The sequence below is a fragment of the Nilaparvata lugens genome, chromosome 8 (assembly GCF_014356525.2).
Source record: "Nilaparvata lugens isolate BPH chromosome 8, ASM1435652v1, whole genome shotgun sequence".
NCBI lineage: Eukaryota > Metazoa > Arthropoda > Insecta > Hemiptera > Delphacidae > Nilaparvata > Nilaparvata lugens.
This window is the reverse complement of record NC_052511.1, coordinates 35,985,525-36,011,990: the sequence shown is the minus strand read 5'-3', so window position 1 is coordinate 36,011,990 and position 26,466 is coordinate 35,985,525. Positions and strand designations below refer to the sequence as shown.

Genomic DNA, 26,466 nt, shown 5'->3' with positions numbered 1-26,466 from the left:
ATAGATCAATCGCTAATTCAAAAGTCATTATTCCCTTTTAAAATTGCAAGTTCCTGTTGCACAGAAGCCTGTTCAATTTTAATCAAGATTATATTTCACGAGAACCAATCAGAGAAGATTTTTTTGAGAGTGAAAGTTTTTATCGTGGCATTAAATCGAGATTAAAAGTTAACATACTTTTGTGCAACCAGGTGCAAGTCTCTCTAGAGCTCTAGATGAAGCCTGTAGATATACCGTGTTCGATTCTAGTTAGGATCAAAGGTTTTCTTCCTGGACCACACAGACTTATTTTCGGATATACACAATAGACTGGCGATAGAGAATAGGAATTATAGTGGAGAATCATGAAAATAACAATATCATATAAATAGTATACTAACAGTCGTAAACGTCTTTGAATCTTCAATGAAGTTCAAGATTCAAGATCTTAAAACTCTGTAACATAAGTTGGAACTCATAACTTACCACAGTGAGTTTCTTCTGGTAGGCTGTAGCACTTTCTAGTGGGTACAGTGGACTGTTGTGTCCAACCTGCCTCTCCCACTGCCCATGGAAGTCGTAGGTCATAACGTTGATGAAATCCAAATATTTGGCAATCTCAGGTACATCGTATCTGAAATTGAAGTAATGCGATACTAACAATGTAATTCACTTGAAAAAGTAAAAGTTGGAAAATAATATCCACTTTAAATTATTCTCTTTAAATGGACACCCTACTTTTGTCACCAATAATGTGAATGAGGGATTCACACTACTAACAACACCTTTTTTTACTTTCACACTATTAACAACTAGAAGTGTGAAATCCTCCACAAATATATTTTGTTTTCTTCTCCTCTATCTAAATTGACATAATGCCGCATCCACACTCTCGCCAAGTATGTTTAAATGAAGACGAGCGCAAGATTGTGATGTGCCAGAACTCGCCTTTATTTGCCTCCGCTTGCCTTCGTTCCGATTTTTGTCGAGACGAGGCGAATAAAGGCCAGTCAAGCAAAGGCGAGTGACATTGAGAAGTTATTAAAGTACTTATGATAGTCATGTCTATTAATTAAAGGTGGAACAGTCACATCAGTTAGTCGGCTATTGACAAAGTTAGATCAGTCAGTAGGCTCCTATAAGCTCTTATGCTGCAAAATGTTTGAGATAATACTACAAATATGAATATTTATTTTCTCCTTCTTCTTCTGACTTCCACGGTATAGGCATGATTGCCTGTTCCGGTCTTTAAAATAGCCTTGGGAATTAAAATTTATCAAAAATATAATTAAAATTTAACTTTAAAATCGTGTCTAGTTTTAAGACCACCTTATGAATATTTATTGTTTATTGCAATATATTTTCATAATAGTGAGTTAACCCGAATTTAAATTAGGAGTATTTCAGCTTATTTTGACCAGGTTTTCAAAATGAGTCTAATTATAATCTACTTCTATCTTGAAAATCCATGACTAGTTGTATGATTTCGGACGTTTTGACTGATAGTCTACTGGAGAATCATATTTTAAACATTCAAGAAACAGTAGTTTTTAAAAATTATCAATGACATGGAAGATTTTCTAGAGTTGGGTGTCTTTCAATTACTCTACTATGAATAATCCTTATACATGTCCATCTTGATTGTTTTTGAAGAGATAATGTGGTATATCTCCATAATGAAAAAATGAGACACAGATGTTGTCAATACCACTTTAATTCTTTTTTACAAAAGGACCATGGTTTCGGGGCTACACCTGTCCCATCCTCAGCTAGACTGGTGTTTTTAGTAGGCTACATAAGAAACAGGAGGTTCGTAATTTGAGGTTAGGTGCTGGGGTCACAATGAGGAAATGAGGAGGAGTCCTCCTTAACATTTGTGTCTCATTTTTTCAAAATGTCAATCTATCTTACTATGAATTGGAGAAAAGTAAAGCATTATAACTTGAGTCTTTTCTATATTCATTCCCATATTTTACAATAAAATTGAAAATTTTCTCATTCAAGCAAATCATCAATCAGATCTCTCATGCTGCGATACAAATTCATGTGCTTGATACCAGTGCAGATAGCAGACTTATTGCATTGAAGCAACATTCTCAAGTCACGTGACACATCTGCCGTCTGCAGATGTTAAAGGAGATCATATCCAAAGTCCGGTTGCATAACGGCTGATCAGATTTGATCCTTGATCAAATTTTGATGGACGCTTGTGCAAATTTCCAGTAATACATAGAATACATAAAATTTCCAACCAACATGAAATGCAGATGATATTATTTTGCAGTGCATCCAACTCAACAAAGTGCTCTGTAGCATAATTCTCTGCCAAATTTATTAAAAATATTTTGCTAACTTTGATGCGTGTGGTTTTGACTTCCGAGGTATTGATTGTTTGCCCTTCGACTTCTCTTTTTGAGTGTTGGATTTCACTTTAAACCTAAATAAAGTAACAAATAACTGTAAAATGTATGGAATGACTGGTATGGAAAGGTTTCTGATTTAGATTATTAATCAAGAAAGATCAGATAACTGGTTTGGAATAATAATTTTTGTGATATTATCTTTTTAAATGGATAAATCAATCAATATAACAGTATATAAATCTTCAGACTACACATTCATTCAAGAGAGTTGTCCATTTAATCAATGTCTCCCTATTTCTTCTTCAATAGAAGTTTCTTCCAAGATTCCACAAATCCTTTCCAATAATATTTTCGATGAGATTGCTCATGTTTACAACCTGGATCTAATGACTTGTTAATTTCTACAGTTGCATTAACTTCTACATGATTTTATGATCCCATGAGGCCCATGAAGATTCAAAAATATTAAACCCGATGCAGGAGTAGGATAGGCAACCCGAATTACATTGATTTTATTCTTCAGATCTGAGGCTATTATAAGCGGCTTATTGAAAGGGTGGAGAGATAGATAGATAAATGTCTTTTATTTCCACTTTACAACATTACAAAAAGTGGGCAAGTAGAGACGTAGCTTGCTGGTAAATTTAGATTATTGAATTGATCTGTATCTATTTTTGAGGTTGAGTTCTGTTTCCTGCTTCATTTTTATGCTCAAATTCTAATTATTATTGTGACAACTTAAAAATATTGCTGAATATTTTTGTCATTTTATAAATATCGCTGAATATCATATTTTTGTGTGTACTTTTGAAACAGACTGTACTGAAACTCACCCAGCAGCAATGGCTTCAAAACTAGCAGGTACAGCCGCTGTCAAAAGCAGTCTTGGTTGGCCGGAGCTCTTGGCTTCTCCTTCGAAAGCTAACCTCAGTTCCTTCAGAAGGTTCACATAGCTGGCTCGGTCATCAGCTCCTCTGAAAAAACATGGAGAAATTCATTGAGAAAGTTGATTAAAATTCAATGAAGTAGTTATTTAATTGGTGGCCTGCATCCGAATCGGTTTGGAGTTGAAAGAAAAAAGGAAGAAGACGGGAATATGGAGACACAAAGAAGAGGAAGAAGAAACTTGGTAAACAAAAATATTAATACAGATGTAGGAGTAGGACAAATTTACTAAATTTTACGCGGAAGTCTGACAAAGATGTCGGAATTTAATGTGCCATTAGATTCGATGTAGAGAAATATGAATTTATAATGTGAATTGTATTGTATCAAATGAGGCAGCTCAATTTCAGGTATCGTAATTACCAAATAATATAAATTATTTGTGAAAAATTCAATCGAATGCTAATGATCTGTAAAACTTTTTTTTTTTAATTTACATTTTTTCCCAGTGAGAGAAAAATGAGATTCACTTGAACTGTGAAATTGATTCACTTAAGATTGGTTCAATGATAATTGTTAACCTTTTCATTTATAAGAAATGCTTTTTTATGAATTTAATGAATTAATGAATTTAATTTCATTAAAGAAATGTTTCATTTATAAGAAAAACAGTTTGAAATAAATCTCACTGAAGGTAGTGGAAAGGTATCTCACCTTGGGTATTCCCAGTCAATATCCAATCCGTTGAACTTGTATTCACGCAGGAATTCTATGGCTTCGTAGACGAACTGGTTCATCCTGAACACGTTGTTAGTCAGCTCTTTAAACGGAGTCGATCCGAAAGCCCAGCCTCCTATGGCCAACAGAATCTGAAACAATCGAAAATTCGTATCGTATAAAATTCCGTCGTAAATTCGTATCGAATTTAGACATGAAAACATGAAAATGAAATTCTATTAATAAAACCATTATTGTAAATTATGAATCTGGATGATAAAAATGATGAATGATATTCTAAATGATAATTATAATGTCTAAGGTATAGTAGATCTTTATTATTATTGAACGAAAATCCAAATTGAATGCTGTGATTCACCCCGGAGACTTCTGCTTCTGCAAATATTGACAACAGGGTAAACAGCTACATGGAAATTCGATTGTCAGCCCGGGGCTGACAAATAATTTTTGAATAGTAGCGCTCATCGAATTTCCATCTAGCTTTTTACCCTGTTGTCAATATTTGCAGTAGCAGAAGTCTTCGGGGTGAATTACAGCATTTAATTTGGATTCTCGTTTAATAATAATTATTAATTCATTAGCAATTGAATAATTGCAATATCTCAGTAATTTCCATCTGTATAGTAAATCTGTCAGGACAAAACTTGCTGTTGAAAATGAGTTGTTCAGTCAACACAATCAAAAATGTCACATGATTTTTGTTCAAAATGTAACAGATGTAACCAATTTTGTTCTCTCAACTATTGATTCAGTATGTTCCTAGATTGTTTAGGGGTCGATTTACGAGAAGCCTAATAATTTTTGTTGACTAGTTCCCGGTAAACTTAATATTTTTTACAAGGATATCTTTTGTGAATCAGGCAGTAGTCTACTTACTTGCAGGTTAGGGTTCTTCTCTCTGAACGCAACTATCTCCTTATGTCTCCCTCTTTGTCATCTTCATTGGTCAACTAATGTTCCTTGAGGATTTAAAATTACCCCTATATTCTAATATTTCAAAAACCAGGAATTATCTGATAATCATGACTAGTTTTCAGTTGACTCACCTGTAGGTTAGGGTTCTTCTCCCTGAGTGCGACCACCTTCTTGTAGTTATCTCCCTCCTTGTCATCTCCCTCAGCAAGCCGATGGTCCTTGAGTGTGCCGAATGCATAGATGACGTGAGTACAGAGCAGAGGATCCACGTTCTCGGGCGTGAACTTGCCGGCGCCGGGACGCTTCTGAGACCATGACGTCATGTAGCAGAATACTTGGGCGGGGCGTCCTGCGAAATCAAATTTAGTACGTTTTACTCAAGAATAGTGTATAGAGCAGATACAGCAGGCTATATTATACTATCACCGGTAATTGATACGGTATATATACAGGCTATATATATCCTTGGGTTTATATATATGGTTTATATATATATATATTGGCTATATATATTCAGGCTATACTATCCTTGCGTTTTACTGGCATAGGAATAATGATATTGAGAAGGAATTAATAAGGGAACAGATAACTAAAATTACTTTGTGTTCTTATCTGACGGATGCGAGGTGAGAAGAAATTAGTAACATAAGAATTAAGTTGAAAAATGGGATATTATAAAGGTGTTGAAAAATATATCACAATATCATGGAGAAAGTTCAATTTTCTGATACTTGATGCATTTCCTTACATTAAACTTGATACTTCATAATGCTAATAATCCTCGATACATTTGATACATAATAATAGGCTACATTTCACTGTCACTCTGAGTCCCGGGTGCACAAAATCCGGTTAAATTCCAAACGTGATTAATTCCACGAGAACCAATCAGAGAAGGAATTTTTTATAAGACGGCTTCTCCGATTGGTTCTCGTGGAATTAAACACAATAAAAATTTAACCGGCTTTTGTGCAATCAGCACTGAGTATTTATTTTATTGTCGATGGTATCCACATAAACTTCTCGCTTGTACGTCAGTGCGAATGCAATGAGAGCGTGGGTGATTGATAAAAAGTACATGCCATTCAAATCCACGACCACGCAGTGTTGGCAGGCTAAAGGGTGCAACGTCTTAGACCAACCTGGCCGGATATCGTTACATCTATTGAACGCTAGAAACGTTATAAACTTTGAACGCTATAGAAGTGATCTTGTCTGAGATTTTGAACCGGTTTTACTTTCAGTTGTATTAGAAAAACCGTTTTCACAGTTTGGGTGATAAAAAACTACGTGAGTAGATTACTAATCAATACGCTTTCCACATTCTCATGATGTGGGAATTCAACTGATTGGTGGATGTTTCAAAATAGTATTGGGCTTGTCGCTAATTGAGACGCGACGTTGACATGACGTGGCTTATGTCTGCTAAATGAGTTAATGTCATATGATCATATTATTTCATATTATAATTTTCTCTTGTGAACATTATTATAACTCGTCTAAGGGTGCGTACAGATTTACGCGCCGCGAACATGAGAGAAAATGACTCAGACATGACTATATCTGTATTTTTACAGAAACGGTAAGATACAGATATAAAAAGCTTGGCATCAGCTGATTAGTGAATGCTCATGTTCGCGGCGCGTAAATCTGTACGCACCTTTACAGATTCACGTCGCGTCTCAATATTCGACTAGCCTTTTACTAGATTTTATACCACATGTCTATACTAAGTTTATACTTCATTATACTACAATTGAGTTGGTCGAGTGGACAACTAAGGCGTTGCACCGCTAGCACTACCTGGTTGTGAGTTCGAATCCCGCTGGTAGGCATGGACATTTGATCTTCTCAATCATTCACACACAAGAAAAACGCTTATGTGGGCATTGGACTTAATAGGGGAGTGAATTTTACATTTTACTGGAATGAAACTGTTTCCGTACCCTTCAATTTATGATTAAAACAACATAAGATATTCAGAATAATGGTGAGAAAGCTTCCTAGAAAAAACATAGCTTACATAATAAGTTTGATAAAAAATAAACTAGAATGTGTAGAAAATAATCATAATTATTACAGTCCATAATTACAGCGTACATAATTAAAGTCTACAATTGCAGTGTATATAACTACAGTTCATAATAACAGTGTATATAATTACAGTCTATTATAATCACAGTGTTTATAATAATTCAATTTTATCTATCATCCAAAGAGGAAGATGTGAGCTACTGTACTAAACTCAACAAGAATGTGTATAAAACTATCACCCATCTTTTAAGGAAGATATCTTATTTGCTAAATATTGGAGTTCACTTCAATTTGTCTAAGCCATACTGACCATTTGTAGCGACAGTAGTACTCCTCTCACTGGCCGGCTGGGGTGTTTTGGTCTTGATCTTGGAGACCAGCTCGCTGACAGATATCTTGATGGGCGCCGGCTTAGTGGTAGTCTCCAAGGAGATGGAGTTGGCAACCTTGCTCCAGTCCACGTCCTTTGCGTTGTTCTTCCTCTTGATACCTCTCAACTCCTCGCTGTAGGGAACAAATTGATTTTAAGTGAATTTGAAAACTATTTGAGATAGTTTCAGAAATTGGCTGTAAATGAATTTGTTATTGAAAACTATTCAATCTAAATATAATATAATTGTATATAATTGTAATGTATTTTATGGCAAATAAATTGATTTTGATTTTGATTCGAGACACTTTTTTGGACTCGAAACTGTATGTGGAATGAGTTATCTTAACCTCAACACTGTGCATTCTGAATTAATGTTTGAAACAGTTTTGGGGTAATACAGGTCATGACACAATCCCGTGATGCATTGCAGAATCGCCATTTTATGGGGTTCTAGTTCACCATTTTTCAAATTTATCAGCAGAACAAGATGTTATATTTCAAGGAATATTGCTTGGCTTTGAATTGTAAAATAATAATTCTTCAGACAGAATAATGATATTTAGATTTCAACTAGGAACTTAATTGTTGTTTTTTAGATATCATTGATTGGGAACTTCAAACTGTTTTTGAGGTCAGCCTTTTGTCCCAATGCCTTATGAATCATAACAAGTTACAAGAATAAGAACAATTTTTAATAATAAAAAATGAATATTATTGAAGAATTTTTGATTGAAATTTCATTATTAAAAATCGAAAACCTGAATTTACATATTATCTGAACCTGAATATTGTTTTTAAAATTCATAATGCATGATTTTGTTAAGAGCAAATTGGAATTTCAAATGTACCGCCAAAAAGACCCCACAAAATGGCCGCTCCATAAGGAACACGAGTGTCATGACCTGTATTTATATAGACCTTGTTTGGGGTGAAAGCCTGAATTGTATATGCATATGAATGAATATGAGACTGGGCATATGAGTACTATGCAATGACAAATTTTAATGTAGGTCTATTCGTATTATTATTTTACTATTCAATTTTTGAACCAAATTCCAATGAAACTAACAGCTTCGACTTCTTCAATGATTCTGAGTCTCGTTGGCTATTCATGTCAATATTATTATGGTTTTATGGATTGGATTTTTGAATGAATTTCGACCAACGAACCTGATAACTCCGATTTCTTCAATGATTCAGAATATACTTGGCTATTCATGTCAATGTATTATTATTCTACTATTCAATTTTTGATCAGCGGGTTTAGTAAGGGGTACTCAAGATTAGAAGTAGCCAACGGTTCCCACTCTGGTTTCTCAAAATAGTGCATAAAAAATTGGTTCTATTTTTTATTAAATATTTCATTACATTATCAACATATAACTGTCTAATTGTTGAAACATTAAATTCATCAAATAGAAGGTTTGTCGGGAAAATCTGGATTTATCTAAAATAGATTTAATTATTAATTCTAATATATAGGCAACAGATTTCTCGAGAAGGATCTGGAAGTGTCGAACACGCCCGACCAATCACAGTGATTGTTGATTAGCAGAAAGTTTCGGAACGCGCTAGTCATTGGTCGACGGCTCCCTGCACCAATACTTGAACTTACTCGGAGAATCTAGAAGCCTGTCTGAATCTCTGCTCTGCGCCCCTCTAAAGGCCTCATTCATATTAATATCAACCAATTATTATTTTATGGATTGCATTTTTGAACGAATTCCGACCAACTAACCTGATAGCTTCAATTTCTCCAATGATTCTGAGCCTACTTGGCTATTTCTGCCAATGAATCATGATTTAATTGATTGCAGTCCTGAGCTATTAATGTCAAAAATTTTGACATCTATAATTTATTATTTATATTATTATTTATATTATTATTTATATTATTATTTATATTATTATTTATATTATTATTTATATTTATAATTTATAATAAATTTTTGACAAAATACATTGAATGTATTATCCAATTCTATTGTCCAGTCTATCCAGTCTATTATCCAATTCTATTATCTATTATCCGGTCTATTATCCAATTTTTGGAAGAATTTCGAGCTACAAACCTGATAGCTCCAATGAGCGGATACTTGACATCCCCTCCACACACGGTGCCGGTGAAGTCATCCATGTCGACAGTCCACACCATGGCGCCCCCGTAGCCGTTCTCCTTGACCCACCCCATCTTGTGGCGGATGGATCGCTCGTCGTCGAAGCCCACCCATTGGTCACCCTGCACCGCGTACGGCACCTTCATCTCGTCATCCCACACGTAGGAGGCGCCGTTGCGCAGCATTTCGCACACCTGGGGAAGGGGAAAAATTATTGGATTGAATTAAATTTATTGAGAAAAACAACAAAAGGTAGTAGAAAGAGAAGAAGGAAAATGATATGGCATTAAATGATTTGATGAATATCACATAAAATAACAAAAATATTTATGTTGCATTGGAATTATTGAGATAGAAAACAAAGAAAAAAACGGAAGAAGAAGGGGAGGATGAGGAAGAGAGGATGAAAATGGTTATGAGGCGCTATTTCGAATCATTTTGGCACACCTAAGCAAAAGAAAAACAATTGAATTGGAAGTAATTGAATTTATTGTGGAAAAAACAACAAAGAAGAAGTAAGAGAAGGATGAGAGGAATAATGAGGGAACAGAATAAGGAGGGAGAATAGAGAATTAAAGAAGAGGGTTTCGAGGCGCTGTTTCTGAGCACTGAGAATTTCGCACACCTAACCAGGAGAAAAACAATTGAAATGAATTAAGTTTATCGAGAAAAAAAAACAACAAAGAAGAAGAATGAAGGAGCAAGAGAGGGTGAATGGGAGAACAGAATAAGGAGGACGGATGAAGAATACGAGGGTAAATAAGAGACAAGAGATTGGAGATGATTAGTAGATAAATGAAGGTGATTAGATTAGAGGTTAGGGAAAATAAGAGACAATAGGTTGGAGAAGATTAGTAGATAAATGAGGGTGATTAGATTAGAGGTTAGGGAAAATAAGAGACAAGAGGTTGGAGAAGATTAGTAGATTAATGAAGGTGATTCGATTAGAGGTTGGTAGAATGGATTGGAGATCAGAAGTTTAGAGAGAGAAGAGGAAAATGAAGGAGAAGGATGGAGAGGAAAAACGATAGGTGAGAAAGAGAGAAGAAGAAAGGATTGAGGAGAAATGTATGGAGAAACAAAATTACAAGAAATAGAGAAGCAACAAGAATAAGTGAAGGCGAGGGAAGCTGCAACAAGATAAGACGTAGATGGGGGAGACGAAGGAAATAATAATAATAAGAAATTAATAAGGAGGAGAGGATGTAAATGGAAGAAGAAGTAGAATAGAGGAGCTTATTGGGAAAAAGGAGAAGAGAAAAAGAGATAACGAGAAGTAGAGGGACAGACAGAAGAAGAAAAAAGAAGAAGCAAGAAACTCGAAGTATTCAAAGCAAAAAGAAAAGAGATGAAGGTAGAAGGGAAGGGAAAAGGTGGCAGAAGTTGGAAGATAGGAGAGGAGAAGAATGGAATGATCTTGAATCCCACATATGAATATCTAAACAAGTGCATTGATCCGATGTATCAACTTCTCTGGGATTCCATTCTGATCAAAAACCTATTATAGTTTCTGATCATTTTTTAGGTTTTTCAAATCTCTTTCAAACCCCTTGCTACCTTACCCCTATTTTCCTCCTCTGTATATATATTTTCAGCCTTTTTTATTTTCCCTTTTCCCTAATGATTAGCCACAAAACTCATTCAATTCTTCCTATTTCAACCTCTTAAACCTGCATTTATCTCTATACTTATAAAAGGCTTTATCATAAGCCCTGACAGACTGAAATCACACCACAGCCCAAACTACTGAGCCTAAAAACTTGAAATTTTGCACGATTGTTCATGGTAGCCTGAAAACATCCACTAAGAAAGGATTTTCAGAAATTTGCCCCCCTGAGGGAGCTGGGGCCACCCCAAAATTTTGTACTTTTTAACCGCTCATTGCACAGCAAAGTCATGAGGAACTTTCTTGTTCAGCTACGAAAAAAAATTAGATCTATACAGAAAAATTTCGATCAGGAGCACAGGGGGGTCCAGGAGAGGGCATTTTTCGAAAATTTTGATGTAAAATCACACTACGGCTCAAACTAATTGTCCTACAGACTTGAAACTTTGCACAAATATTCTTCAAACATGCTAGACGCGCACTAAGAACGGATTTTGAGATATTTTGCCTCTAAGGGTTTCAAAGGATGAAAAAGGATCCTATTAAGTAAGGTTATGAACATGATAAGGTGAGTGCCATATGGAAATGAGATAATTTATTTATTGACATGTGATATTCTAACATATGTTGTAATCATTGGAAATAACAAAATAATATGATAGAAATTCAAAAAAGAACATCTGTTCTATTATTGCTTTCTACCTGATTCCACTCAACCTCAATAATATTGTTCTGATAATTGATAAATATGTTTACTAATATTATTATTATTGATATAATAAAAGTATTGTTTTAATAATTAATTATTATCATTAATATAATAATAGTATTGTTTTGGTAATCAATAAATATTTTTATTTTCACAAACTCTGTATAATTTATAATGGTGAATGTGAAACAGCTGCACTTAGTTTTGAACTTCGTTTTACTGATGCAATGTATAAGCCTACACGTGGCATGTATTATTAATTTTTCAGCTAGAACAGTTTTTTGAGACTGCTAAATAAACGTCTACAGTTTCATCAATGCTGTATCGGCAATATGAAAACGCATGCCGTTAATATGTCTTTAAATAAAGGTGTTGATATCTACTTGATAATTATTCTCTACCATTTTTATTTAATTGAAATTTCGGCGCTATCATAGTTTCACCACTATTCTTTTCCACAGTCCTATCTCTTGCAGTCGTTAACTATATCTATAATAATTATATAAAGTAAAGAGCTGGCTTATGCACGTACGGGATAGGAAAATTATGTTTGACGCATCATCACGTCTGAACTACTAGACTAATTAACTTGAAATTTTGCTTATAGATTCTTAATTAACCAAGGATGGTTATAGGCCTATTCTCAATTCTTCAAAATTCCATTATGTCTTCTAAGTTTTAAAATAGATCCTTGCGAAGCACGGGTTCTTGCTCGTCTCATTATATAATAAGCCAGTAAAACCCAGCCTCTTTAGTGCTCTTATCAGCCTTCCCTCCCTCTTCATCCAATATAGCGAAATTCTTTTTCAACCTCTTCAACTTGTATTATTTCATAATTTATAGTAAGCCAAAACTCTTCTACTAACCTCATAGTAGGCCAAAAACCCGGCCTCCTTGGTGTACTCCCCAGCCTTGCCACCTCCACTGGCGGGCGAGTTGACCTTGAACTGCTGAGTGTTGGCCAGTGTGAACGTGCGCCCATAGGTGGGCATTCCGATGATGAGCTTGTCCTTGGGCGCACCCAGGCGCACCCACATGCTGGCCGCATGCTCCACACTCAGCTGTTTGCGCCACTCTGAGTCGGTGCTGGGCGCATACAGGGGCGCATTGTGACCCGTCTCGCGTTCCCACTTGCCGTGGAAGTCGTACGCCATCAGGTTGATGAAGTCCAGGTAGCTGCAGAAAAGTAGGAAATAATGATTCATTCAAAACAATCAAGTAAACAGAAAGTTGTAGACTATTAAGATACGATGGTAGAAACTAAATAAATTGAAGTCGGAGTAAGTCTGATTAAAGGTTGGCGCACACAGATCGTCATCGGACGGACGGCACGCATCAGACGGGTCGATGTCAAACGAGGCAAACGACAGAAGAGTCCTGCGACAGTCGAGACCAGCGAAGGTAGAGACCGGCGACATTCGAGGCCAGCGACGGTAGAGGACTCCTGAAAAAGTGGCCTCAAATGTCGCCTGCGATAGGCGACAGTTGAGGCCGCTCTAATTTTTGTACAGCCTCGACAGTCGAGACCTGCGATGGCAGAGGACTCCTGAAAAAGTCGCCTCAAATGTCGCCTGCGTTAGGCGACAGTTGAGGCCACTCTAATTTTGTACACTCCCGACAGTCGAGGCCTACGACCGTAGAGGATTGTAAAAACAGTCCTCTACGGTCGTAGGCCTCGAATGTCGTCGGTCTCGACTGTCGCGCCCCCGCATCAGACGATTAGATTTGATGCATTGTTTTCAATTGGAGTGCGCATACCAATCAATACATCAAAAATTTTATCGTCCGATCCGTCCGATGCGTGCCGTCTGTCCGATGACGATCTGTGTGCGCCTACTTGGGTGTGATCACATTGAATGCGCTTATGTGCGAGTGCACGTGAGTTTACGCATGACCAAGCGCGTAGATTAGGAACAAAATCTGGATAGAGCTATAGGAACACTCGCACTTGAGTGAGCACTTGCTGGTTACGTTCAGTGTGAGTAGTGTTACAGGCAAGTCACAACAATTTGACAAGTCACAGGCTCCTCCCGTTGAGTAATAATAATATCAACTGACCTGGCTGGCTCAGGTCTGGTGTCAGAGTTTTCAGGTCGCAACTGATCAATTTCAGGCCTCTGACATGACCTAACGACTTACTTGAGTTACTGTATAAGTTCTTTTAACCTTTTTAATTTCAACCAATTGTTGCATAATAATCAACCAATAACGTAACTTGGGAGTAGTAAGGAAGCATTTTTAAGAAGGCAAAATCACAGAGAAACAATAGCGTAAGTAGATATCCCATGGTATAGGGCGTTTATGTCGCAACTTTTACTGTTATCTCAAGCCGATTACTGTTGATTATTGTCGAATTTTACTGTTTTGTTGGGGTGAGAGTGTATGAACGGCACAATATGAAAGACTACCAGTGTCACACAGCTTCACGGGAAAGATTCACATGAACTATCGGCTCTAGATAAACTCATGCTATTGTTTCTCTATGGCAAAATTCAATGGAGCAGCATCGAAAAATGTGATTATCAGCGAGGGAATCAATTATTTATTATTGACACTATAAAGTTTACTGGACTTCAATTAATTTCAATTTATTAAAAATTAATAAAAAACACACTTGTTGATCAGCACTTGCTGATAATAATCACATTTTTGATTATTAGCAATCCAGTTGAATTGTCCAGTTGGTTCTTGAATGAGCGTGAGTGATCCAATGAAGTTGAAGTGAAACCGGAATATGCATTATCATTGATTCATGAAAATATAACAATTCATCATTTTATTGTCCTGTTTTTACAGATCATCCGTTTGAATGAGTATTAATACACTCGGTAGACTAGGGCCCGGTTTTTAGGACACTTATTGAATGTAATGGACCATTCAACCTATAGATTCAACTATCCTAGAAACCAGGCTTTGCACTAGTCAATTCAAGGGTGTGATCACATTGAATGCGTATATATGTGCAAGTGCAAGTTTGGTTATGACCAAGCGTGCAGATGAGAAAAGAAATCTGGGAAGAGCAATAGGAACACTCACACTGAAAGCGTGCTCGTTTGAATAATATTTATTTCCTCGCTTATAATTTTCGCACATTTTTTCGTGAGGAATTTTTGAATTTTCATTTTTTTTTTGAATTTTGTTATCAGTAAAACATCTAGATTACCTATGGTTTATAATGGAATGAATATTGTGTGTTATAATTGAGTAAGTATGTACCTGGCTACAGCAGGCACATCATATCCTCCCTTAACATTGTCAGGTCCTACTGGAACAGCGGCGGTCAACAGCAGTCTGGGTTTCTTCACTTCCTGGGCTTCAGCTTCGAATGCCTCGCGCAATTCTAAAAGCAATAAGTGAATGTATGACGTTTGTTACAATACTTTGTGTTCTATGGCAATTAATAAATCAATCATTGATTATGAAAATCAATAGATAAGCTAGCTACATTTGGACTGTTGTATAAATTAGAATTGGAACCGTTTTGGGCTTAGAAGCCTGTAGTACTTTTATGTAAGTTGTGTAATTCTGAATGATTAAATAAATAAATAGATTGAGGATTAATGATTGATTGAATGGATGATCGGAATCGAAAAGGTTAAGAAGTGAGATTTACCTGGTGATTTCGAGTGGTAATATTTCAATTCACTTTCTCTATCATCGTTTCTTGGAAGATTAACCTTTATGATCCAATGAAGTTCAAATGGAGTTGGAGTGAAATCGGAGTATACAGTACATTATCCTTTATTTATGGAAATATACCAATTCATCATTGTATTGTCCTGTTTTTACAGATCATTCGTTTGAATGCAGCATCTAGACAAATCGGACTCTAAAATGAATGTGAATAAAAAAGGAAAACCTTGAATGGGGCATCTTTTGTTGCCTTGAACTCTGAAATGAATGTGATGCCTTGAAAACATACATAACTAATGTCCAGCTGTTTAGGCCTATGGACAAGAAATTATACTCCGTACAAAATTACTTTGGACTTGGGAGGGACATGCGCAGCAGAGAAGGCATACAGAGGTAGGGATAGAACGGAGGCGTAGTTACCGTTCTAAACGGCCAGCATTCTCTAATTTCTAGTGAGTATTCAAGCGCTCATGTTAAACTTACGGAGTTTCCTCTCTGGAAGCATTCAGTCGTCTGACTCTGATCGACAAATTGGCAACTGCGCTTCGACCTATGATTCTATTAATCACTGCAATTGGCTGATCTCCCTCCATTTCTCTGCGCCTCATATTCCTCCAAGTCAGAAGTAATTTTTTAGTGACGGTTGCACAAAAGCTGGTTAAAGCTTTCTTTTCGAAAAAGCCTTCTCTGATTGGTTCTAGCGAACTTAATCACGCTCAAAATTTAACCAGAGTTTAACTTAGAGTCGGAAGCACAAGGACTGTCAAGACGACAAATTACTGGCTCAGACATTTTCATTACGTCTCTTTCCACCAATTTATCTAATTTCCATTCAACAAGCATCTTTTTCGACTAAAATTGATAGAAAGTGAAGCTCTAGACGCCAGTTACTAAACAGACCAACGTCGACTTCTAACTTTTGTCTACTAACGTTGACTTGTTACTTGCTAACTAACCCCTTCAATAAACCATACACTAACGTTGAAAATGAATTAATTCAGAGCTCGTGTTTGCATATATCTGAACAATAAATATCTGTTCCTACACTTCGAGTGAAAACATGAAATAATTTTGAATTTGTATTAGTAATAAGTTACCTTTGAGCAATAAGACAAAGTTCTTCTTGTCGTCAGTTCCCTTGGGATACTCCCAGTCCATATCGAGTCCATCGAAGTGCCTTGCCCTCAGGAATGGGATGGCAGAGTAGATGAAAGTCTGTCTGGCGTAGCGAGTTGCTGACATGTCCTTGAATTTCTGAGTTCCGAAAGACCATCCTCCTGTTAATCAAAATGTTAAAGAGATGGTGTAACAACCGAAACTGGCCTTTCTAACTATCAATAAAATCTGTGGTTTTTGACAATTTCTTGGTCTTCTTATTTAATATGAATAATTACCACAATATCAACTTCTCAACTACACAAAAAATTGTTAAAAGAACATTATATGAAACAAGAACATCATAGTTAAAGAACATTAATGGGTTGATATTGTTGATAAATTTGAAACTCACTGGATTTCACATGATTAATGACTGAGTAGTCGATAATGAGTTACTGATGAATTACTAAAAACAAGATGAGCTACTAAATTTGATAGTATTTCCAAGTTGGATGGTACTTACGTGTTGAATGAAAAAATGAATGTCAGTAGAAAACGACTTACATGATAAATTACTATTGAGAATTTGGAATATTTTTGGGATGGACTATTTTTTGATGATGGACTAACTTGATCGATACTTTCGTGCTGATTTAAACTTCAAGAGAATAATTTTTATTTTGGAAAATCAAGTAATACGAACGAACGTAGGTTATCAAGACTTCTAATAAGAATGTATACTGATGAGAAAATAGGTTGGCTACCTTGAGTGATTTTTAGCACTATAGTAGAGTGATTGAAGTGAGTAGAGTGGATTTAGAGATAATAGATTTATAGATTTAGAGAACGTCTCTCTAGAGTCTAGATCATGATTACTAGTTATATTAAAAAATAGTTTATTAATCTCCTGAGATTTACGTGTTCATTTGGTGATAAAAGCTCAGATTCTCCAAGAAAATTAATTAAAGATTTTGAAAGCTCTTCTGGTGATTCATAGTGATTTATTGACCGGTAGTAACGTGCTGATCTGGAGATGAACGTTGTAAGTTAAAGTTGAACCTAATAGTGATAAAAGCTTTTTGGCTCTCTAAAAAAGTACCGTACGTGATGATTTGAAGATAGGAGTCCACAATTTTCTAATATTGAAGAATATTCTATCAGTCACTTGATACTTTTAGGGCATCTTACAAGTAATTGAGGTTCAGGCACTGAGTCAACTAAGAGTTCTATGATACAAGTTTTCTGATCAATTTATTTTTGAATAAGTAAAAAATAGATTCGTAGATTCTCTTATGCTGTCTAATACAATATAGATCCATTCATTCAAGCCCACAATTTTATTTAATTTGTGTATAGCTGTATATCGTGAGTAATTTGCAATTAATTTCATTGTTATTCAGTTCGAAGTGTAACTAAATGCCCATAAACGTTGTACTAAGCTCAAAATCAAGAATTTCACTCGAATAGAAAAATAAATGTCAGTAGAAAACAACTCACATGATTAATTATTACTAATGAACATTTGGAATATTTTTAGAATGGACTATTTTTTGATGATGGACTAACTTGATCGATACTTTCGTGTTGATTTAAACTTCAAGAAAATAATTTTAATTTTGGAAAATCAAGTAATATGAACGAACGTAGGTTATCAAGACTTCTAATAAGAATGTATACTGATGAGAAAATAGGTTGGCTACCTTGAGTGATTTATTGCACAATATTAGAGTGTTGATTTAGAGATAGACTAAACATCTAGATGTCTAAGATCATGATTACTAGTTATATTGAAAAATAGTTTATTAATCTTCCTGAGATTTACTTGTTCATTTGGTGATAAAAGCTCAGATTCTCCAAGAAAATTAATTGAAGTTTTTGAGAGCTCTACTGGAGATTTATAGTGATTTATTGACCGGTAGTTACGTGCTGATCTGGAGATGAACGTTGTAAGTTAAAGTATTCTAATAATGATAAATAGCTTATTTGGCTCTCTAAAAAACAACGTACCGTACGTGATGATTTGAAGATAGGAGTCCACAATTTTCTAATATTGAAGAATATTCTATCAGTCACTTGATACTTTTAGGGCATCTAACAAGTAATTGAGGTTCAGGCACTGAGTCAACTAAGAGTTCTATGATACAAGTTTTCTGATCAATTTATTTTTGAATAAGTAAAAAATGGATTCGTAGATTCTCTTATGCTGTCTAATGCAATATAGATCCATTCATTCAAGCCCACAATTTTATTTAATTTTGTGTATAGCTGTATTTTATATCGTGAGTAAATTTGCCAATTAATTTCATTGTTATTCAGTTCGAAGTGTAACTAAATGCTCATAAACGTTGCACTAAGCTCAAAACCAAGAATTTTCACTCGAATAAAAAAAATTTCATTCTAAACTATCGTTCAACAGGATCATCCTAATGAGTATCGTGCTAACCAAGAATGCTTTCACGCCAACCAATCAAATATTACAATACTTGAAAAGAAATATTACAATACTTGAAAAGTGCGTATCAAGTTTTAAGATTGAAGAAAAACTGCACAAACATTGAGGACTGAGGTCAACTCCACTTTTTTCGGAGAATGGGGTAGCAACCTTCAAACGTGTAATTGGTATTTCCAAAAATCATTTGGAACTTCAATGTCAATGGATTCTATTGTTATTTAGTTCGGAGTGCAACTAAATAATCATAAATTGATGTTGTAGTGAGCTTAAACCCAAGAATTTCATCCACATGTATTAATCACTTTTAGTACAGTGGAACACAGAACAGTATTTACCAAGAGCAAGCAGTGTCTTGAGTTTGGGGTTGGCCTTCTTATCTATTTACCTAACATTTTTGGAGTCCTAAGAATACGAAGCAATACGCAAAATAATCAATATGTAACAGTCTGTAATATTGATTTGTATATTTACCAAGAGCAAGCAGTGTCTTGAGTTTGGGGTTGGCCTTCTTGAGGTTGCGGATGCGGTCGTAGAGTCCGACCTTGCCGTCCTTGGTCTCATCGTTGGACTCGAAGGAGGACAGTTTGCCCTTCTTGAGCCAGCCGAACGCGAAGATGATGTGTGTGCAGATGTCCGGGTCGATGTCTTCCGGAAGGAACTTGCCAGTCTTCGGTCGGTACTGCGACCAGTTCGTGTAGTAGCAAACTACCTGTGTACCAAAATTTTGAAAAAAGTTAGTTAGAAATCACTTGCATCAGGAACATCATAGTTTTCCATAATATAATGCTGAATTATCATAATATAATGCTGAATTCATAAAATCAATATTTATATAAATTACTAAAATCATAATTAATAAAATTGATAGTTTAATTAATTAATTTCGTTTTAAATAAAATATGAAACTGAAAAAATATTATATGAGGTCCACGTTATGATGGCAGTATTGAAAGATAGTCAAACAATGTTCCGAACCTCTGTCTTGTCAGTGCCCTCTATAGACGGTAGCTGATACAGGTTTATTGATGTAATATCAGCTGTGCATTCTCGTTTAAAATATTCAATTATATTTTATTAAACAAAAAATTATATTCTCCGTTAATTTTATAATTAATTATCATTAAGATGTCATATTTTGTTAATTAATTATTAATTCTACATTGTTGAAAGTCGATCTGGCAACAGAGCGAAGCGAGAGAGATAGCGCTATCCGCTTTGTTGAATGATAAACAAGGATAGCAATATCATTGCTAATCAAACACTGCCATTATAACGTGGACCTTACTATAATATAGACACATTCCTAATTGTGTTTCAACACCTGGACACATGCAGCTTGTTTTAGGATTATTGAAATCCGCTGTATGAGGAACGAAGCTGATTGTAATTTGAATCTAAATTGGACTGGAGTTCTCCAATGGCGAAGGTAGTCTATATGAGAATAAAATAGTAGTGATAATAGCTAATAATAGTAGTGATTATTAGTGAAGAAGTGAGAAAATGAATTCATGGTCTGTCTGGGGTATGGGCCCTTTACTTGTTCGCCAACTTTTTAATCTTAAAATAAAGGTTCGAGAGCTAGTTCGAAAAGTATAGTGAGTTATAGCAACCGAAACTGGTCTCTCAAAATGCTCTGATACATGAGATGTTGTGACAATTTGCAAATTCGACTAGGATGTCTATATATATATATATATATATATATATATATATATATATTATATATATATATATATATATATATATATATATATATCAATAGTTAATGGTTCAGTTCCTCCTCGATAATCGTTTATGAATTATTTATTGTTTTATGCATCCTTACTATCCTTATTATCTGATACATAAGATGTTGTGAAAATTTGCAAATTCGATTAGGATATCTATCTCAATAATTCAGGTGTAATCGATTTAGTTCCTCCTCGATAATTTTTATGAATTCATTATTTTATGCATCCTTACTATCCGTTATGCATTAATTTGTGAATGAATGAGACATGTTATTGAATCAGTTCTCACTACTTTTATTTGCCCCAAATAATGTATTCCTTCCTTAAACTTATTGTTTTTAATGAAAAAGTCATAGTCGGATGGAGCGGAGGTGATGAGGATGATTATGATTATAAAAATATATGATATCATGTAAGAACAAATATGATGTTTATGTTTTTGAAGGGACGGATTTGAAGATCCAAAGGTTCAAAGAACCTCACACGTCAACCGAAGCTTATTGTGTGTCCCAAAAGTATGTTAGTTAGGCAAACCAATTCCTGTGTCCTTTAAAAGGTCCAGGAGTTTTTTCCCTCTAGTTCTAGATATGATGGCTCTGTCAATCATCATAAGCATATCCTTCTCAACCTCAACTCAACTCCAAAATTCTCCGTCCTCCTTGAAATATCAGAGCTGTCCAATCTAAATCGTATCGCGAAATTAATATTACAAACTAGGATAATTATAATTAGAGAAGCAATCCAACCAAGTCACACGAACTGCAAGACTGGATAACCTTCTGAGTGGCCGTTTCCTTGGCCCAAATTGCAGAAAACTCAGCAACTACTATTCCCGACCATTCAATATTGAATGTCTCAGTGCGCTGCTCCTTATGAATCTTATTGATGCCATCTCTATCTTCATCAATGAATTCATGAGCTTTATCAATGAATAACAGTGGTAAGATTTATATCTTTATCATTGAATTCATGAACTTCATAAATGAATAACTATGGTGAGATCTTTATAATCATCTATTAATTCATCCTAATCTTCATCAATTAATTATTAATTAATTCATCTATTAATTATTTTCATCAATGAATTCTTGAGCTTCATAAATGAATAATTATGGTGAGATCTTTATAATCATCTTTTAATTCATGAGTTTCATGAATGAATGACAGTGATGTCATCTCTATCTTAATCAATGAATTCATGAGCTTCATCAATGAGTCACAGTAATGAGATCCATATCTTCATCAATGAATTCTTGAGCTTCATAAATGAATAATTATGGTGAGAACTTTATAATCATCTTTTAATTCATGAGTTTCACGAATGAATGACAGTGATGTCATCTCTATCTTAATCAATAAATTCATGAGCTTCATCAAAGAGTCACAGTAATGTGATCCATATCTTCATCAATGAGTTCACTAGCTTCATCAATGAATTACAGTGAAGCGATCGTTATCTGGTCCACTTTTCCGGTGTTATCAGATTATTCTGCAAGTGATGAACTATCGTGAGAGAAAAATTGCTTCTCCAGGTTATATTCAGGCTGCAAGACTATTGTGAGAGAAAAATTCGATTGTGAGCAGGAAGAATAGATTTAAATTCTTATCTAGAGAGAAGAATTACATTGTGACCTGAGAGAATAGATCTAAATTCTTATCTTGGAAGAAATATTCAATTGTAAACAGAGAGAAGAGACCTGAATTCTAATTCTATTCTCTCTGTGAGCTGGTCGGAAGATGCGAACAATCTGTGACTGTGTATCTCTGTGTTCTTTGTAACGTAATATCCGTTTCCTGAATAGGATTGGTAGAGTTTGATGGGTTGGTTGTACTAGAGTAGGTTATTAGTGTCTTACATGTCAGCAACTGTTATGATGCATTTTCTTCCCGGGTTCATATTCAATTTTATTTCACGAAAAACATCAAAATTGAGAACATAATTGACCAAGCGAAGTGAGGTCTAAGATTCAAGTCGACGGTTTGGCATTTCTCTTAATGTTTAAATGTTTATTTAAATGTTTATATGTTGCGCATTTACGGCGAAACACGTGAATAGATTTCCATTAAATTTGACAGGTATGTTCCTTTTTTAATTGCGCGTCGACGTATATACAAAGTGTTTGGAAATTTTGCATTTCAAGGATAATATAAAAGGAAGAATGAGCCTCCTTCATACGCCAATATTAGAGTAAAAATCAGACTATAGAATTATTCATCATAAATCAGCTGACAAGTGATTACACACATGTGTGGAGAAGCCAGTCTATTGCTGTATCTCCATGTAAGGTCTGTACTTTCAATCAGGTACTTGTGGATGAGAATACTGCGTGAGGTCTACCGTTCACAGAACTGAGCTACACTCAAGCGGAATCCTCTCCAAAAAGATTAAGTATGTGGGTGATAGAGAGCTCCTTATTTGAACATTAAAAAGTAATATCTGAAGACGAGAAATTGATTTATCAAAATTTTCCAAAAGGGATCAAATTAGAGCTCACGGGTGTTGTTGGACCTATAGAGAGTTGTTGACCCTCTCAGAGTTTAGAGAGTCATTAAGGGTTGTTGGACAGTCTTTTTTGGAATATTAATATATTTGGACTATCAATCAACCTATATTCAACAAATTAATGCTTTTTCTCACCTTAATACCCATCATTGCTTGTAGAATGCTTCAAACCAACAATTTTACAGGACTTAACTATATATTTTCTCCATTATCCAGTCAAAAATAAGTTAATATTCAACGAAATTATGTATTCCCCACCTTGTAGCCATCATCGCTTGTAGATGGCGCAACTGTCGCCGACTTGCGTGACGCGAGCACTGATGGCGCTGACGTGACGCGACTGCGCACCTTGAATCGGTTCACGCTTGCTGACACCTCCTGGTCTTTGCTGAGACTTGTGCTTGTCGACGGCCTGCGTAGTCTTCGTCTAACTGCTGACAAAGCAAAACAGAAAAATGTTAGAGTCAACAGATCCTTGAAAAAGAACAGTGATGAAATAAATTGGTAGAATGAATAATTGGATAAAGTGAAAATGCCTAAAAATAATTGAAAGTTCGAATTTCGCCTCAAATGAGATTTGAATATCTGTAAGATATTTTCATTTTTAGTTTGGTAGCTCAAATAATATAAGTTCACCAAAGCTAACCATTCAACTGCCAATTATAATCCTTAGTAATTAATTCAAGATTTCTAAATAATTGAATGAATCCATACTAATAAACAGGAACATTTCCTCTTCATTCACTATGTAATTGTCTTGTTTAGCAATACCTGAGTTTACTTTCTCACACTACAATAACAGAGCCAGATCAAAACTCTGGTTACTGGTTGAAACTCCGATTAGATATAATCATAGTTTCCTCCCACAATTAGACATAATCGATCATTCGGTAACTCAAATCACAGGTATAATCTGAATGTAATTGGATCATAATCTCAGTTTAAATATAATCATCCGCAAATCATATCATGTAATACAGCTTTTTTCAGTTATCCACTTTCTTTTGCAAATGAAACAAGTTTTATAGCTTACAAGTTGACTGTGAGACGTTGTGAACTCTAATTCAACTCGCAATAATTATAAGCGAATCATTATTATTTCTAGAAATGTAACAAATTTTAGTAGAAAGTGGATTGGTTGAGAAGTTGTTGTAACAAGTCTCTTCCTCAGTAGTCGAAGCAAGTAACATGACTTGAATAAAAGGCCTTTATTTAACAAAGCTAAGAATAAGAAACAAAAAAATCATAAAAAACATTTTATATGCATAATTAATTACTCAAGGAAATAAGAAAACAAACTAAGCCATTCAATTTTGGCATAACCGAGAAGGTTGTCAGCCAAAGTAACATGACTTTTAAGAACAACAAGATTTAAAATTAGTATCACAATGAATTTGTACAATATATACAATGAATACAAATAATAGTAAGCTCATTGACATTAGGAGATACGCTCATGAATTGTATGAACAACGAGATAAAAAAATGAGTATCACAGTAAATATCAGAAAATGTAAAATATCAAAAAATACGAATAATAAACTCCTTGCCATTAGAAGATACACTGCAGAGAATAGAAGAAGGTGAACTGAAGAAATTAGGAGATAAGCTCCTCTGTGTAACTTGCAAGACGCATTAAGAGTTACTACTCTTTTTAAATATAAGCAGGCTGTAGAACAGAGTAAATTAATGAAAATGCATTTATTCATCAATTCATAGACAATATATACGGTACAATCCAGGTGGAAACATCAGAAATTCGCCCAAAACGCCTGTACTGTATAATACAGTATTTTTACTTTCCTTGCCCTATTACCATAGGTAAGGAAAGTATTGCTTTTCGAAAAAAATTAAGGTACCACAATATTTCTAAATTTCTATACGTTTCAAGGTCCCCTGAGTCCAAAAAAGTGGTTTTTGGGTATTGGTCTGTGTGTGTGTGTGTGTGTATGACGGAATTCTGTTAACGGAATGACTTGAAATTTGGAACGTTAGGTCCTTACACTATAAGGATCCGACACGAACAATTTCCATCAAATGCAATTCAAGATGGCAGCTAAAATAGCGAAAATTTTGTCAAGAACAGGGTTTTTCGAGATTTTCTCGAACGGCTCCAACGATTTCTATTAAATTCATACTAAAGATAGTAATTGATAAGCTCTATCAACTGCCACAAGTCTCATATCTGTAAAAATTTCAGGAGCTCTGCCCCATCTAAGCAAATTTTGATTTTAGATTCCCAATTATCAGGTTTCAGATAAAATATAAACAAGAAATTTCAAGTGGAAAAGATTGATCATGAAAATCTCTACAATTAATGTCTAGTAACATTTTCACCTAAAATTGAAAATAAGCTTGAAATACGAGAAAATGTGATTATTCAATTGGAAACTGTTGATTCTATTAAATCATTCACTATGAAGAGATAGCAGACCTCGTGTGTCTCCAGTGCAATTGCCCTGTCACCAACTGGCTCAAATCTTTGAATAGTAGACTTGAGATGCGCGGGAACACTAGCGTCAGGTGAACAATTTTCATAACGGCAAGGAAAGTTGTGTGAGTGCGCCACACCAGATTTTTTAGTTATCAGTGGTGATTTAGTGAAGTATTCTAATTTAATTTGGTTTTCAACTATTCTAAATTCCTAGTTTATAAATATTTTGGACTCTAAATTGGATAAAAATCATGAAGTGCAAACATAACCTATTTTCGGACAATTTCTATCTAAATTTGGGGAAGGAACAGTTTTGGGCTTCAAGCCTGTTGTTCCTTTCCCAATCATTCATAGTTGAAAATGATAGTGTATCTATCAATGTGTAAATAAATAATAATAATAATAATATAATAATAATAATAATAATATAATAATAATAAAATAATAATAATAATAATAATAATAATAATAATAATAATAATAATAATAATAATAATAATAATAATAATATAATAATAATAATAATAATAATAATAAACATGACTATTTAAACTGTGGAAAGCGAGAAGTCTTCATGCAAGTTTAAGCATTATTATGGAAGCTTATCATCAATAATTATTAATTCCTAACAAATTAGGGGAAATATCAGACGCATAGAAGCATCATGATTTATTCTGTAGTTATTTTATCAATTTGTTGTTATGTTATTTCCATTCAATTAAACATATTCATTGAAACAAGTGACATACAACATTAGAAATGTAAGAAGCAGTGAGCCTCAAAGTTACAAGATACAAGTCACTTTCAGCCATTATTACGAAATAATCATCAATCATTTCGACTGCAACAGATCAGGAAAGAAAGTAGATATTAACATATCCGAACAAGCCACACAAC

At 34.7% G+C, this 26,466-nt stretch overlaps 1 protein-coding gene across 2 annotated transcripts in view; it reads right to left on the bottom strand.

Moving 5' to 3' along the window:
- Nucleotides 1-26,466, bottom strand: part of LOC111055728 (chitotriosidase-1) — a 176,708-nt gene that overhangs the window by 6,184 nt on the left and 144,058 nt on the right. The window contains exons 3-13 of one of the 2 annotated variants that reach the window (XM_039434647.1): nt 23,394-23,569; nt 19,374-19,611; nt 16,450-16,629; nt 14,936-15,059; nt 12,586-12,895; nt 9,360-9,598; nt 7,225-7,418; nt 5,012-5,229; nt 3,942-4,096; nt 3,176-3,316; nt 466-613 (exon numbers count right to left, since the gene is read on the bottom strand). In XM_039434647.1, the coding sequence (XP_039290581.1) occupies nt 466-613; nt 3,176-3,316; nt 3,942-4,096; nt 5,012-5,229; nt 7,225-7,418; nt 9,360-9,598; nt 12,586-12,895; nt 14,936-15,059; nt 16,450-16,629; nt 19,374-19,611; nt 23,394-23,569 (2,123 nt within the window). Of the gene's footprint in view, nt 1-465; nt 614-3,175; nt 3,317-3,941; nt 4,097-5,011; nt 5,230-7,224; nt 7,419-9,359; nt 9,599-12,585; nt 12,896-14,935; nt 15,060-16,449; nt 16,630-19,237; nt 19,273-19,373; nt 19,612-23,393; nt 23,570-26,466 lie in introns of those variants that run through there. The other variant, XM_022343000.2, reaches the window with a different exon arrangement.